Source organism: Phacochoerus africanus, chromosome 11 (assembly GCF_016906955.1).
Source record: "Phacochoerus africanus isolate WHEZ1 chromosome 11, ROS_Pafr_v1, whole genome shotgun sequence".
NCBI classification, from domain to species: Eukaryota; Metazoa; Chordata; class Mammalia; order Artiodactyla; family Suidae; genus Phacochoerus; species Phacochoerus africanus.
In genome coordinates, this window is record NC_062554.1 from 19,296,108 (window position 1) to 19,313,184 (window position 17,077).

Here is a 17,077-nt window from a genome sequence, read left to right on the forward strand (position 1 = left end):
TCTGTTTAGGAGAGGAGGCAAGGACTCTATCCATTTTCAATGATATTTGTTAGACACCCAAGATCTGACTCTCTGCTCATATTCAGGCTTTCCTTAACCTACGTGAAATCAGTGCTTCTTTTTTTGGACAAGCATAGGGAGTTTCTGGGCCAGGGATCAGATCTGAGCCAAAGCTGCAATGCCACAGCCGTGGCAACTTGGGATACGTAACCCACTGTGCTGGGTCAGGAATCGTACTGTGTCCCAGGGCTCCAGCGATGCCCCCAATCCCCTTGGGCCACACTGGGAACTCCAGTGCTTATTTTGAGAACAGCAAACTAGTGGGTTCTAAGGTGGAGAAATGCCTTATGTATTAAATGTCTCTGTGGAAAACATTATGAATAAACGTTAACTTACCTTCAAAGCTTTTCAACTGCCTTCTAAAAATAAAAACTATGCTCTTAATAATGTAGCTGAAGATTCCAACTTTGAGGAAATGATGCCTGGAGTTACAATAAAGACTCTGGGGAAATATTGTCCAGAAATTCTTTAACCTTGCGAGGGAATTTAGATTTTTTTTTTCTGTTTTTCTTTTTTTGGTCTTTTTAGGGATGCACTTGCGGCATATGGAGGTTTCCAGGCTAGGGGTTGAATCGGAGGTCGAGTCGGAGGTACACCTGCCAGCCTATGCCACAGTCACAGCAATGCCAGATCCAAGCCGCATCTGCGACCTACACCACAGCTGACGGCAACACCGGATCCTTAACCCACTGAGTTAAACCCACAACCTCATGGTTTCTAGTCGGTTTCGTTTCCGCTGCGCCATGACGGGAACTCCAGATTTTAGGATTCTTAAAATATCTCATTTAAATTAAGAAGTCAGATTAATTTGACAACACCATTAATCATATAATAATTTATGCTAAGGGTTTTACAAAATATTTTATGAAATATATTATACATACATAAGAAGTACAATATAATTTAACAATTTACATTCAAATTAAAACTTTGTTGCAGGGCATGTCTGTGACCATGCTCATGCTGCTTTCAATGTAGTAGAGATATAAGGAAAACAGAATCATATATGTGAGGGTTTCGTTTTTGTTTTTTAACATATTGGGCGTGCTCTATAACAAAATACAGGCTTGAGACTTAGGACTAATTAAGCTCAAAACTGAATTCCACCTATGGCCATGTGGGTGGCACCAAAGCACATTTGAGATTTTAACACTGGGAAAAGGGAACGTTTCTCAAGGCAGAAACACATGCAGTAGAATTAAGTCTTACTCCCCCAGCATGGAATTCCATATTTCTTTTTCTTTTTCTTTTTTTTTTTTTGGCCACGCCCATGGCATGTGGAAGTTCCCGGGCCAGGGTTCAAACCCAAGCTGCTGCATCAACAACACCGGATCCTTAACCCACTGTGCCACAAGAGAGTTCCTGGAATTCCATATTTCAATAGAGATTACAGAATAATTTCCTCATGGTCAACTTCTTTATCAACAGTGATATTCTGCCTTTTTTTCCCCTCATAGGAGTATCTTTCTGTCATTCTTTTCCACAACCAACATTTTTTCAGTTCCTGGAAGGGTTTTCAAGGATCAAGGGACAGGTCCTCCTACCTACACCACAAGACTGTGGTGTGAAACCCATGATGGCAAAAAGGCAACTTAATTTTTCACCCCATTTAATTTTTTTTGGCAGCTTTTTCTTTGAAGCAGCAGCAACAGTTTGATTTAAATAGCTTTCTGAAACATCTTCTTTAATGTTGGAGCTGCAAATATAAGTTACACATTCTGTTACTATTTCAGTCTCTTGGGCCTTGTAACCAAGAAGTACACGCAGGTTGACTTTGACATATGTGGCATTTTAGTGGCAATAGAGGGTGAGGATCTCCGTCTACACAGTCAGATTTTCAAGATCAGATTCCACCTGCTCAGTAGTTTTCACTGGAGGAGCCAGCAGACTTTGGGTTCACTTGGAAATCTTGGCAATCAACAGCATTCTGAGAGGCAGGGTTGCTTCAATCCAAGTATTCGGGGAATTTACCATTTTTTTCCCAGAGAGCAACTTCCTCTGAAGTAGAGTCCATCCAATCCACTTCAGTACCATAGCTTTTACCTGGGGGGGTGTTGGGGGGAGGAAGGGAAGCTTTGCATTTAAAAAGGTATAGCTCACTGGGGAAAAGTGGGTCATTCCCTAATTGCAATCACCCATGGAAGACAACTAGGAAGAGTTTTAACATCACCAGGAGGGTAGATCTGGGATTCAATAGAAGACAGACCTGTTTAACCATCTGAGATACCCAATAATGGGACCCTGCACAACTGGGATTATTCTCATTACTCTCCGGGTAACGCAAATACTCTCACATTCACATAAAAGGTAGATGAGACTCTCTCGGGGGCATAAGGGAGTAGTAGGGAGAATTCCCGCATTGGGTTGGAAGTGACAGATGACCTCTAAGGAAGTGTAGTTACAACTTTAGTCTCCAACAGACTAAAGTTTGAATCTTGTCTCGCCGCTTACTAGCTCTGTTATTAATTTCTTGGAACATCAGTTCTCTGGGGAGAACATTAGTAATAACTCAGAGAACCGCTCTGAGGACTAAAAGAAACAATGCACGTAAATCACTCAGGACTGTGACCAGTTCTGCCTAAATGATAGTTACGATTATTATGCAAAGCATACTTGAAGCCATGAAGGGCCGCAAACTTTTTCTCAGGAAAGAGTAGTGATGAAGGCTTTTTTGTTTCCACCCACAATAACTTAAGCTCTGTGTGGACAAACAATGCAATCCAGTTCATTCTTCATATCTGGATCCCTTGGCTCAAGCCTGACATTCCTTCCCACATTCATTTTAACACACTTAACAGTGACAGAATACCAGTCTTCAGTAAGAAGAAGCAAAGCAAGCAACCGACCAACATCTAGTGTCTCCAGAAGCATTCCGTTCATGGAGAATTTAAAACATAACAAATGGTACCTGTTCCAAAGCCAATCCGAAGACCTCCCAAAAACTGGTTGGTTAGCTTGTAATGGTCCCAGACAGTAAGCTCTACACAGGCTTCTGTCAGATCTTCGGGCCTGAACCCATCGTACACCATGGTGTGGTTGAAGACAGGGTTGGTGGTTTTCCCTACAGCTCTTGTCTTCTGGCGACTTTTCCTACTCGTATCTGGAAGGATGGTACTGTAAAAGGGAAACATTGGGAGAGCAGCTTAATGAGATGGCTAGTGCTCTTGCTTTCAATGTCCTGCAATGACTGAGGATTGGCAGAAGGAATTGGAAGAAAAAAGAATGTAGAGAGATGGAGATGCTGGTGGTGAGACATCCCAATAGGAAGACTATGCATTTAAGAGAACCACGCTTGCTTTGAATCCTGGCCCTGCCACTTACTTATCGACTGTGTATTATAGGAAATTGACTGAACCTCTCAGACATTTGTTTTCTCATCCATAAAATGGGAATGGTGATGCCAACCACATAAGGTTAACGTTAGAATTAAACATGAAGCAAACAACTTAGTTCAGTGCCTGGATTTAGTTAAGTGTTGACTATGTAGCAATTGTTTGAGGATTCCTCTAAAATCTATTCCTGATTACTTGTGTTAGCCTAAGAAATCAGTCTTGTACCGAATTGGAAAAGAAGAGAAACCTCTCCGATTGGCTAGATTTGACTTTGGGAATAAAGTACATTATATATTGGCAATTATTTGTGTTTAACTTATGGTAAACATTGAAATTAACCTATGATGCCTTCTGTAAAGGCAAGAAGGTCTAAGATTAGTGCTGGAATGGAAGACTGACTGGAGCTGAAAAACTTACCTGTTGATGTCTATGAAGAACATGTATTGGGAAAACCATAAATAATGTCATATAAACTTAAATAGCTGGGGAGTCTTCTGGTAAAATCCACATAAAGGTAGTCAAGAGAGACAGTCCAGCACACTACTATCTATGTAGTTACTATTTACTAGAGGCCAGGCATTTATATTACAACAGAGAAAAAAGTTTGCCACTTAAAAACCCAGACTGTCTTAAGCTCACAGAAGCTAATTATTAGTATGGGTCTGCTTAGCAAAAAACTTTACAGGCTGATGCAAAGGACCCTTTGCAAATGGGCCACAAAACACATGCTCCACAGAGTAGCCAACACACGTGGCATCTCACTGAGACATTTCATAAACTCTTTCATGCTGAATATATTGTCCTACCAGCAAATGCACCTCCTAGAAAACATTAGTTATCTGAGTAGGCGGCCTCTGTTGTTTTTACAGGCTAGAAGTCAAATGGGAGCTGCATCTGCAACCTATGCCATAGCTTGTGGGAATGCCAGATCCTTAACCCACTGAGTGAGGCCAGGATCGAACCTGCATCCTCACAGACACTATGTTGGGTTCTTAACCCGCTGAGCTACAATGGGAACTCCTGGTCCTCTAGTTTGATTGTATACACGTCCTCTTATCTTTTATGACTTAAACACCAAATGAAGCCTTTGAGGGGATGAGGGTGGTTCACGTCACAGACCCCTTAGCTCATGTCGCCACTGTCTCGAGGTATTTCATTTATACAATGAATGATGAGTTTCAGCATCACAGATACAGAGAAGTAAAACCAACCCAGCAAAGGCCAGGCCACCGCAGGAACTGAGAGAGACAGTTATTAATGTTATTACCATTTAACAAAGGAATTTAGATGGCTGCCCCTCAGCAGTGGTAGATCGAGGCATTCCTTTACCCAGATGTGCACTTCTCCAGTCGTAGGAAGCTTTTTACCTAACATAGAAAAAGAGAGAGAAATGAAATGCCACTGCCATGCCTCTCTCGGCAACACTCCATCCAAAGATGCCAATCTAAAGAATGCTCTGGTACCGTGATGCTGCTAGGGCTTGATGACATGATCCTAATTGATTTTATCTATTCTTAACTATATCTTTCACAGTCTGGCTGTATAGAGCTCAGAGAGCGCTACGAAAATAATTTAATTGATTCCAAGTACAGAGTACTACGTCGTTGTTTCTGGGTTTTGCTTGGCTCAACATCAATTATAGATATTAGGTGTGTGAATCAACCATTTACAGTTATGTTCAAAAGTACTTAGTGAAATGCATATATCTTTCCAATATTAATACCAATGTCAACTGGTGCTGATAGGAGGCATTTTAAACATATTTGCCTATAAAGTAACCAAAACAGGTACTGGTTAAGGTACAGTCACTCTTCTTGTTAAAGCAGTTACCGGAGTTCCTGTTGTGGCTCAGTGGTCAACGAATCCGACTAGGAACCATGAGGTTGCGGGTTCAATCCCTGGCCTTGCTCAGTGGGTTAGGGATCCAGCGTTGCCGTGAGCTGTGGTGTAGGTGGCAGATGCGGCTCGGATCCTGTGTTGCTGTGGCTCTGGCGTAGGCTGGTGGCTACAGCTCCGATTCGACTCCTAGCCTGGGAATCTCCATATGCCACAGAAGTGGCCCTAGAAATGGCAAAAAGACAAAAAATAAATAAATAATAAAATAAAATAAAATCCACCTGTAAAAAAAAAAAAAAACTTTAAGGAAAAAAAAAAAGCAGTTACCCCTTTTATAGGACCGTTGTATAGGTACACATAAGAGCCAGTGCTATCGTCAAGGAATTACTGGAATGGTGGCTTAGTCTCAAGTTGATGTCTAGGCTGGGTGCATGTGGATGGAAGAATACTACCATGTTTTTTCTGCGTGGGTGAAACCAATCAGGAACCAACCAGTGTTTAATGAGAATATATTACATGCTCAGCCCCATGCTACCAATGTCTTTGGATGTACAGGAAACACATGAAATCTATGTCCTTGGGAAATGTTTATAGTCAAGCTGGAGAAACCCTATAAAAACTATTAAAATGTAATATAGGGTAAAATGTCAACTTATTATATTACTGTAATGTTCTAGAAGATGACATGATCATTGAGGGTAAATATGTTCAGGAAAAGCTTTAAGGAGGAGATGGGACTTCGTCTAAGACCTGGATAGGGTGAGGAGGAGAGGAAGCCACTCCAGGGAGGAGAAATTACACGAGTAAAAACTCAAAGTGAAGCGTATCACAGCATTCAGTCTTCCTGACCTCCCCCCCACAAAGAAATGATAGTGGGGAAAATGGGAAATGAGACGGGCAGAATTTCTAGGCATGTTGACCATAAATGATAGGATACAAGTTAAATATAAAAGAAGCTGCCTTTTAGAAAGATTCAGAAGTAAACAAGATGGTGGTGCAGCCATTTGGCCTAAAGCTATGCTTTGCTTGCCCTCTAATTCTTTTTCTTTTTTCTTTTTTTAACTGAATTTGAATGCCTTTCTCTAGTTTAGTCACTGTCCCCACCATTATTTCTATCAACCCACTAGCTTCACTGTCTGGTTCCTGAAAGCATCTGAGTTTGCAACCCCTGATTTTAGTCATAACATTCGAGTAGATTCGTAAGGAGAGCAACCTGGAGAACTGTGTGGGAAATGAGAGGGGGTTAGCACCCATTTCCTGGCAGTCCCTCGCTCCTTAACTGTGTGGGAGACCTGAGGCCCTAGCATCCAGGATGCAATTAGTTACTTTTGAAAAAAAAGCTTTCTCTCCTAATTAGACCTTGAGAACAGAGGACAAATGAGCTCTAATTTCTTAGGGGCCTCATATGACTTCTCCAGTTTCCACCTGTGGAAAAAACCCACTCTGGTCCCATTTGTACCCCAGCACTATCAGTAGAACCACATTCTAAACACAGGAAAGGCCATTCGCACTGTGCAGATAGAAACTTTGGGGAGAGTGGGGTGAAAATCCAAACAAAGGCTGTAAACCTGACTGAAAAAAAAAAAGAGGATTTTTCTCATAGAAGCAGAAAATAGCGTGGTGGTTAGCAGGCAGGGGAACCTGGAGGAAGGGGGAGAGGGGAGTTGTGGTTTCGCGGCTCTAGTCTCAGACGAGATGAGAAAGTTCTGGAGATGGGCTCTACACCAATACAAATACACTTAACAGTACTAATGGCACACTTAAAAATGATTTTTTTTTTTGGTCTCTTTAGGGCTGCACCCTCAACATATGCATGTGGAGGTTCCCAGGCTAGGGGGTGAATCGGAGCTGTAGCGGCCAGGCTACATCACGGTCACAGCAACTCCAGATCCGAGCCACGTCTGCAACCTACACCACAGCTCACGGCAACACCGGATCCTTAACCCACTGAGCGAGGCCAGGGATGGAAGCCTCAACCTCATGGTTCCTAGTCGGGTTTGTTAACCACTGAGCCATGATGGGCACTCCAGAAAAATTTTATATTATGTGTTTTTAACTACAATTAAAAAAAAAAGAAAAAAATTCTAGTTTACCATTGTGGATTGACTCATTCTGTCTATACCATTACTAAGCTAATAACTTTATTCAGGGTTTCACCTTCGAAAATATCATAGAATGAAAAGGAATCCTTGGAGAGGGGAGGGATAAGGCAGGGGTGCAAATCTGGACAGAAAATCACAACATACCAGGCATTGGCTCTGGGACATACTGGAGAGCTAACTTCATTTCACCTCTGTTTTCTGCTTCAAGGGCAACTGGAGCCGTCTATGAAATGAAGAAAACGTCAGCAGGTGTGAGACACAAACCATTGACCCTGTTTGTTGGTACTCTGTTATAGGACTGTATCTGCCTGACTTCTGGGATGAGGCATCACTCATGAGTGCCCTGGATTAAAATCTCCCTCCCCATCAGAGCTACACTGTTGCTTTTACATCTGGGGAAAGCTGGCCTATGTATCCTGGAAAACCCTGCAGGATACCCAGAAAACATTTCAAGGCCTTGAGTTCAGAGAAATCAGAATGCCTTTCTTGGAGATGGGAGAGGTGTGCTGGGATGCTTTGATTTTTATAAAGACACAGACATTTTGTTAGTCATTCAACCAGCACATGAAACAACTTATATATCCTCTTTCTTTGAAGGAGTAAGAAAAGTGTGGGACAGGGAAAGGGAAGGAGGGCAAATATTACATTTTCAAAGTGGCTTTAACCTAGTTATTTTAGACCAAATGAGTCGAAGCCTATAAGAATAACAAAGACTGAACAACAAATTCAAAATTTCTATTATTTTCAAGTATTACATTGTTTTACTTTCAAATTTGGGTCTTTTAGAGCCTTGTTTCCAAACATGGCTATCTATCAGAAACATAAGGAAGTTTGGTAAAAATGAGATGCTTTTGACATATTCTGAGGAATTCTCACATCTAACAAGTCATGGGTAGACCTAGAAATCAGGTGATTTTGATGCGATGTTTTGGAACCATTTCTTAAGTGGAACTGTTGCGTAGATACTAAATAATAATTTGTATTAATTGTATGTATCACTTGCAGCTATGATGGACTAGCTGGGATCACACCAACCCTCATACTGAGAACAATTTTAAAAACTGAATTAAAAAAATCTTATTTGAAGATGCTGAAGATTATTAGGCTAGATGGGGCCCAAATGGACATGTTGGAGTCTGACATTCTCTGTCTACTTTGAAGCACTGACTGACTTTTGGGTAGTGCCAACTGAGAGCATAACAAGCCTGGCAGAAAGAAAGACATGAAGAAGCTGAGCCGGGCTTTAGGTAGTCTCACAGGACTGACGGCAAAAATTGGAGTCTCTGGCCAAATCAAGAGACATGGCCTCAGAAAACACTCCGGACCAGAGGTTCTCGAAGTATGGTCCCCAGGCCAACAGAATCAGCAATGCCTAGGAATTTATGAGAAATGCATACTCTTGGGCCAGATCTTATTAAACCAGAAATCCTTGGAATAGGGCCCAGAAATCTGTATTTTAATAAGTCTTTCAGGTGAGTTGGGTAGCATGCTAAAATTTGAGAACTACTACCGAGGCTTTCAGTTGGAACTCATGAAAGACCACAGCCTAGGAATGTGGGTGAACAGAAACTAGATCAAACCACGTGAAAATTAAACGCCAGCCTAGTCAGTTCATTACCAGACTGGATAAAGGTGGTGTGTCCCAACTCTGTGTGTCCAATGTAAAGTACAAAAGCCTCTCAGATTAGCCCTAGAATTTTTCACATGCGATGTCCAGCATGCAGTTAAAAAAATGAACAGGCATGGCAGAACAAAGGACCAAATGACCAAACTAAGGCAAAAAAAAAATGAGATGAGAGATTCACATATGTTTAAGATACTGGAGTTTTCAGATACATACTTGAAATAACTTTCATAAATTCATAAAGATAACATGAAGATGGAGAATTTTAGCCAAGAAATGGAATCTATGAAAAAAGAATCAAATGAAAATGTACCTCTGAAAAGTATAATAACTGGGTGTAATAGACTAGGCAGAGAAGAAAATTATTGAACTGAAAGGTAGTTTAGCAGAAAATAGCCAGCCCACAGATAAGAGAGCAGGAAAAGGAACAGAAAATAGAGAAAAGGGCATAAGAGACTTATGGGAGAGAGTGAAAAGATATAAGGACCCCAAACTACGGACAGGCCTTCTTAATGAAACTGCAATTTTATAGCAGCTTTCCTCTATATCCCAGGCCCCAAACCAACCAACGCACAAACCAACAAAAAACCCTGAACTTACCTTCCTCTTTAGAGGGTACCACTTCAATTGTTTATTCTGTTTGTTGTCCCAGTCCCAAGTTTCTAAATCAAGTTCCACTTCCCCTAGAAAACTATTGCGCTTAAATGTATCTCGATGCCAAACGGAGAGGTTCAGCTTCTGCGTCTTTAAGATCTGCTTTTCAATTTTATACTGCAGTTCAAAGAAGGAAGTTTAAATGGTACATAATATTATTTTATGCCAGAGCAATGACAGAGAGAAGAAAAAAAGTCATGTGTATAGATCAGATTTTCTCGTTAGGTTTCAAGTCTCAAGAATATTGCACAGTCATCTTATTCTAAGACTCTTATTTCAAAGAGCTAAAATCCATCTTTCACAAAAGCTGATTTTTCTTTCCTCCTCTGGAAAAGCAAACCATGGCTCAAGTATCATAGCCAGCAATAGCTTTCTAAAAACAAAAGCCAATTATTCAATTTTTTTACTGGATGTTTTTAGTTCTAACCTGATATAAATCAAATTCAGTCTAAAAACATAAATGAAGCTAAATCCAATGGTCTATTTTCTATCTAAGGACAAAATATTTTTAATAGACAATATTTTTTATATCAGTTTTAGATTCATGCAAAACTGAATAGAAAATACAGAAGAGTTCCTATATATCACCTGCCCCATATACATACAACCTCTCTCTCTTTTTTTTCTCTTTTTGCCTTTTCTTGAGCCGCTCCCACTGCATATGGAGGTTCCCAGGTTAGGGGTCTAATCGGAGCTGTAGCCACCAGCCTGTACCACAGCCACAGCAATGCGGAATCTGAGCCGTGTCTGCAACCTACACCACAGCTCATGGCAACGCTGGATCCTTAACCCACTGAGCAAGGCCGGGGATCAAACCCACAACCTCATGGTTCCTAGTCAGATTTGTTAACCACTGAGCCACGACGGGAACTCTGCCCTCTATTTTTTTTTTCTTTCCTTCTTTTTAGGGCTCCACTTCCCAGGCTAGGGGTCAAACTAGAGCCACAGCCACAGCAACACCAAATCTGATCTGCATTTGCAACCTATGCTGCAGCTTGTGGCAACGCCAGATCCTTAACCCACCGAACAAGACCAGGGGTCAAACCAGCATCCTCATGGATACTGGTCAGGTTCTTAACCTGCTGAGCCAAAAGAGGAACTCCTCTCCCACTACTGATGCCTTGCAAGGACAAGGTATTTTTCAAGAAAAGATACACTTGTTTTTTTTGTTTGTTTGGTTTGTTTTTTTTTGGTATCCTAAGAGTTTTTAATCTAAAATGTAGTCAATCCTTGATTATATATAATCATGGAAGGGAATAATAGTCCTTCTAATCCAAAAATAACCTCTCCTTGGCTTCATGATATACTACTCGAATGTCCATTTTGGTTGTAGCCAAAATGGCTTGTCTCTGAGTTGACCGTTCAAATTAGCTGACTTTTCCCAAGGATAGGGTTGAAGCTGCTGACCTAGAAAGAGCTGGGGTGCTGAGGTATACCACAGTCAACCTCTAATTAAAAGACCTGCTACAGAAACTCCCTAAGAAATTCGCCCGTGGACGACTGAGAGTTAACTCTGCTGCTTTCCTCAGAGGATAACCCAAACACTTGGACAGAATTTTCAGAAAAAGGGAATGAGTAAGACTTCTCATATTTATAGTTTTAAACAATCTGTTACCCATGACTAAGGCAGCATGATACAGTCCGAAGGAAAAAGGAAGGTGGTATTTGAGCTGCGATGTTCTCCACTCATCTATCAATCTCTCCTTCCTACAAACTTTTTTTTTTTTTCCTTTTTTAGGGCCGCACCCATTGCATGTTGAAGTTCCCAGGCTAGGGGGTCCAATCGGAGCTACAGCTGCCGTCCTATACCACAGCCCCAGCCACTCGGGATCCAAGTCATGTCTGTGACCTACACCACAGCTCATGGGCAACACCAGATCCTGGACCTACTGCGAGAGGCCAGGGAATGAACCCACATCCTCATGTATACCAGTCAGATTCATTTCCTCTGCCCCACGATGGGAACTCCCCAATACACACTTTTTGAGTACCTATCCCAGACATTGTATTAAGAGTCAGCAGCATCAATTAAGTGTTTAATGCATATTAATCACTTCACACATATTAACTGTTAACAACTACTGAGGTAGGTAGGTACTATTCTTATCTCTCTTTTGCAGATCTGAAATGCAGACAAGTCAAGTCATTTGTCCAAGGTACACAGTTTATAGGCAACACAGAGCTGGTCCCTGCCCTCGTGAGACTTGCAATTTAATGGGAAAGCAGACAATTAAACCAGTTGTTAAATGCTGAATGTTAATGCAAGTATTATAAAATAAGGAGACTTAGGCAGCAGATAGCAGGGAAACAGGCAGTCCCCACTTGGGTGACCTGAACAAAGACTATGAAAGTGGAAAGATGAGGCTGGAGCTTAGGTTGTCAAGGGACTGGAGTGCCTGTTATGAAGGATGGACTTGACCCTTAGGGTAATGGAAATGCTTAAAGATTTTAAGAAGAGAAACACATGATCAGATTTAGGCTTTTAGAAGACTGTTTTGGTTGCAATGCTCAACGTTGCTTTGTTTCTCTAAGCTTCACTTGTCTCCTCTGCAACATGCAGATAATAATACCTGCCTGGCAGTGTACAGAGGGCATGCGTGAGAGAATGCCTACAACCTTCATGGTAAAGCTCACACAAAACAGATTCTCAGAAAATGGTTATTCCTTTCATTCTTCTCTCAGTGACTGACTTCAACTGTAAAGATACTATCCAAGAGGACATGTCCCCCCCACCCCACTTTTTAAAAAATTATATGGCCACACCCACAACATATGGAAGTTCCCAGGCAACACCCAATCCTTTAACCCACTGCCCCGGACCAGGGACTGAACCCATGACTTGGCAGTGACCTGGGCTGCTGCAGTCAGATTAACTGCACCACAGTGGGAACTCCAAGATGGCCTTTTAAATGCATAGGTCACCACTGAGGATTTTCTTAGATAGGGAGGTCAAAGATACCCGTAGTATCTCGTTATACACAGGATTCAACGTTTTCTTCACGACAAGCGTTTTCTTCTTGCCCATTTTGCCCTTGTCTGGTAACAGGTAAGTCTTTACATATCTAAAAAGAGAAGTGAACAGAGAAGGAAGTTAGAGAAAATAAAAGGGATGTGTCTACCCCTACTTTTAAAAATGCATTGGAGGAGTTCCTGTCGTGGCTCAGTGGTTAATGAATCCGACTGGGAACCATGAGGTTGCGGGTTCGATCCTTGGCCTTGCTCTGTGGGTTAAGGATTCTGCTGTGGCTGTGGTGTAGGCCGGCAGCTACAGCTCTGATTCAACCCCTAGCCTGGGAACCTCCATATGCCATGGGAGCGGCCCTAGCAAAGGCAAAAAGACAAAAAAAAAAAAAAAAAAAAGAAAAGAAAAAAAGCATTGGAAACTGACAAATGATTATTTCATGACACTAAGAAAGCAGTAAGTAATTATGGCTCTCACCAATCAATACCTTTATATTTAAATGTTGAAAGTGATTTCAGTCGAATTGATCACTTTATACTGTTTCGAAGATATTTAAAGGGTATCTCCTGAATTTCTATTTTCCTTTGACCTTAACTAATGTGGGGCCGGAGAAGGACAACAGACCTCAACGTGGTGCTTGATTCTATTGCCTAGTTTCCTATTAAGAAAGACTCTGATGCTTGCAGAATTTTAAAAAGTTTTTGCTACTGTATTTTGAAAAAAAAAAAAAACTTAGCACATACCTAATCAAACCACATTTAATATAAAAAGGAAAAAAAGAAAAAGAAAAAGATATTGAGCCCAGCTGTTTTTATAATAAAGAACTGGGCTTAAGTTAGCAAATTCATTAGGACTTCTGCACAGGGCTAAGTAGGGGAATACCAATTAACTAAACTGAAATGCATTTGAACCTATGATTTCAAAGATGAACTGGTAAATCCCCTTAAAGTTCTGCGAAATATAATTTAAATACGGAAACGACCTCATTCTAGAGTCTTAACTATTTCTGCACCACTGGACGTTATGCAGTAAGTCCCATATGTCCCTTATTTTAGAGAAAGTTTGAAAGTGTCGTGGAGAGAGACTGAGGCTCAAGCCCTCGTCCTCATACGGCTGCTGATTATGTGAATTTATGCCAACCATCGCTTATCTTCTCTGGCCTTTGTTTCCTTATCTGTAAAAAGAAGGAATCAGGACTAGAGGACCACAAAGGTCCCTTCCAACCTGAAACATTTTGTGCTCCTCTGACATTTTTATGATTTAGTAAGTTTGGCAGAGGAATCTATAAAGTAAACAAAAGAGCATTCTCCCCCAAGGTTTTCCCCTCAAACATTCCTTTTGACACAGTCTCACACATCCCCTCCCTTTAATTACTTTCTTTCCTTCACTCTACAAGACTAAGAGTAACGAAGGAAGAATAATGACTCCAAAATGTACTTACGGGTCCGAACGCTGCTTCTTAACATCCGCTGCTGCTAAGTCTTTACACTGGGCCACAAAGACATGCAACTCCTTCAGTGAGTCCACATAGTCGATTGCAAACTGAATACTTCCTCTCACTTCCAGATTGCCGAAGTCTCCGCTATAAACACTCATCACACTGCCGCTTACCTGAAAGCATCCGAAACACGCAGTGTTTGTCTCCATCTCATTCCTGAACCCAAGGATCATGGGTGTAATCCTTGCTTGCCATTATTTTTCTAGTTTGCATATAAAAGCAGTTAATTTCAAATGGCATTTAAAAAGTGTACCAGCACAGACCACCTGACATGATATATATATGACGCGATGCCTAGTGTTTAACAAAAACGGCCTCTAAGAGACAGATGAAAAGTAAAATGCAAAGTTATTTCAATGCTGCCTCGTTTCAAAGCAGGGTGATTTTATGGTAGGGGGTATTCAGAGTTCCATTTTTAGGCATGCTTAGAATTTAAAGTGTTATAGAAAGAGGATGTGAGAAACCCCAGGCACACAAATCACAGTGACATGTTGCTCTATCAAATTTCCAAGGCACTAAAAAGGAATTTTACTAGGTTACCCATCCCCTGTAACTAAGAAAATGCTTACTGAGCCATATGCTTTTAGAGGTCAGGAAGGGTAGAAAATGGATGATTGATGAAGGAAGTTTAAAGCCTTCCCAAGGCCGTACGTTTGATTGTTATCAGCAGAAATTCAATTAAATAGTTTTTTTTCCAGAGTTTGAAAAATGCAAGGCTAGTGAGAATTTAAGCACAGCTTTACCATTTGTTTAGCATACCTGGTGAGATATGTGCATGTGTATGTATATCAGAGGCCTCTTGTTACATGTATGCAAACATATTTATACATGTATATTTCTATATACACACTACATGCACACACAAAACCACCTCCCTTTAGGAAAGTTCTGGGTAAACTCAAATTCTCTCAATCGAATCTGAGCAATTACTCCTAGAGGGCTTTCCTTGGAAAACCCTGTTCTGAATCCTTTTAAAAGACAAAGAACTGCCTCTCCTATTCTTTTATGTAAATCAGTACTTTTATTCATCAGAATAAGAGGCTTACCAAAAAGAGAGGTACAATTCTATACATGCAAATTGTATATAAAAGCATATCTGATATAAGCGGTCTTTTTATAATAGTTACCCTATTTGCTGCACAAATTTAGCAATCATCTTGTTGGTAATTTAGGTTTATTTTTGAAGTACTTACGTCCAAAAAACCGTATTTATTTATTTTGGATATGAACTCTCTTGTGATTAAAAAGAGAGAAAATGGAAGATTTAGCTAGCCAGAAGCTAATTGTGGGTTAGAGAAAAAGCTTGTGCCCTTTGAATCTGAGAAATACAACAGAAGGCCATTTCACCGTAGGTAGCAGGAGCATGGTGGAGCAAGGTTCACAGAAGCAGAGGGATATTAATTAACAAGAAGCCTATGTTTACATACAGAGGACAAGGACGTCATGCCAGAGGAGCTGCTAAGATTGGTTAGAGAGCTTGGGCTCTTCTTGTGTCTGCTGAGCTGGTAACTGCCTTCTGATGCTGTATCTGTTTCTCTGTCATCACTCTACAAAACATCATACAATATACACAAAGCTTAAATTCAGAATGAGTCAAGATCAAAATTTGTTTAAAGATAGTATCTGGTATCCCACTGGAAGGACATTTTCCCAGCTGAAAGGACCCTAGTGCTAATTGCCAGGGAATGACATTAAAGATGGGGTGGGTGGTTTGCCTTGGGCCTCACCCAAGGAGGGGAGCAGTATTTGGCTACTGAAATAATGATTTTTTTCACCTAAAAGGTGGCCCCAAGGTGCTACAAAAGGTAGCATTACTATGAGCTTTCTTGACATTCTCTTATTTATATTGCTTGGAAAACTGTATTGATATATATGAGAAATTAACTTTACCTAAACAATAAAAGGTCTAAGATTTACTATCAAATCATAAAATGTCATGCCTAATTCCTGTCATTAACATAGCCTTAACTTCCCTAAAAATCCAATCTTTTACTTGAGATCCTATTGAACTAGGGAAAACTGAGGCTAATCTGATTTGTGTTTCAAGTTATATATATCATGCATGTGTACATAATTTTTTTTCTTTTTCTTTTTAGGGCCACACCTGACATGTGGAGGTTCCCAGGCTAGGGGTCAAATCAGAGCTATAGCTGCCAGCCTACACCACGGCCACAGCAATAGGAGATTTGAGCAGCCTCTGTGATCTACACCACAGCTCATGGCAACGCTGGATCCTTAATCCCCTGATTAAGGCTAGGGACCGAACCCACATACATTCTCATGGATACCAGTTGGGTTCATTACCACTAAGCCACAATGGGAACTCCTAAATTTTAACTACCTTTTAGGTATTTCTATAGTACTATTGTGCTTTTTGTGGTGATAGGGAAGTATATTGAATTATACATTCTACCCACATTACATTTTAACAAGTTAAAAAAACACAGCAACAAGATTTTTATTCTAAATATGTTCCAGGAAATATTTGCCTGGGTCAAGAAAGAAAAGTTACAATAACAAATTTTATTATATTTATATCTAAAGTTTATTAGATGGTAGCTTTAAAAATGCATGATTCAGAATGAGCTCCTTTTGCAGTTAAAGTGTTTAGGGAATAGTTCAGTGGCTCCTGGGGTTAGGGAAACACCTTTGTGCAGGAATGGTTAGTTCATGCCAACATATTCCAGGGCCATGCAATTACATATCAGTGTAACAGATGCCAATTGTAATGCAGATTAAGAAAGGAGTTTTAAAAAATTATGATACATACGGATGAAAAAAGAATCCTTCCTCAAGGATGAAAGAAAAAAAAAATCCACACCTTTTTCATGTCTCTATTACCACCATCTCTCCCCCACACACTCATAGACCATTTCCCCCATCATAGCCCTAATACATTCTACCTAGTACATCAGATCATTAGTGATTATTGCAAGGATAGGACCTTGTTTTGATGGCCTGGAACAGTGATTTTCACAAAGCTGGCCCTCAACAAAGGTGACGGATGCT

At 40.6% G+C, this 17,077-nt stretch overlaps 1 protein-coding gene across 6 annotated transcripts in view; it reads right to left on the reverse strand.

Annotated features, from left to right (window-relative positions):
* Positions 1 to 880: 880 nt before the first annotated feature.
* The window catches only part of SYTL2 (synaptotagmin like 2), a 115,578-nt gene continuing 99,381 nt past the window's right edge, over positions 881 to 17,077 (reverse strand). For 3 of the 6 annotated variants that reach the window (XM_047754109.1, XM_047754113.1, XM_047754112.1), the window contains 8 exons: positions 15,496 to 15,615; positions 14,012 to 14,181; positions 12,568 to 12,670; positions 9,555 to 9,725; positions 7,475 to 7,553; positions 4,660 to 4,759; positions 2,969 to 3,174; positions 881 to 2,103 (listed from right to left, as the gene is read on the reverse strand). In XM_047754109.1, the coding sequence (XP_047610065.1) occupies positions 2,006 to 2,103; positions 2,969 to 3,174; positions 4,660 to 4,759; positions 7,475 to 7,553; positions 9,555 to 9,725; positions 12,568 to 12,670; positions 14,012 to 14,181; positions 15,496 to 15,615 (1,047 nt within the window). In that variant the 3' untranslated portion in view covers positions 881 to 2,005. The remainder of the gene's footprint in view (positions 2,104 to 2,968; positions 3,175 to 4,659; positions 4,760 to 7,474; positions 7,554 to 9,554; positions 9,726 to 12,567; positions 12,671 to 14,011; positions 14,182 to 15,495; positions 15,616 to 17,077) is intronic. The other 3 variants (XM_047754115.1, XM_047754114.1, XM_047754111.1) reach the window with 1 other exon arrangement.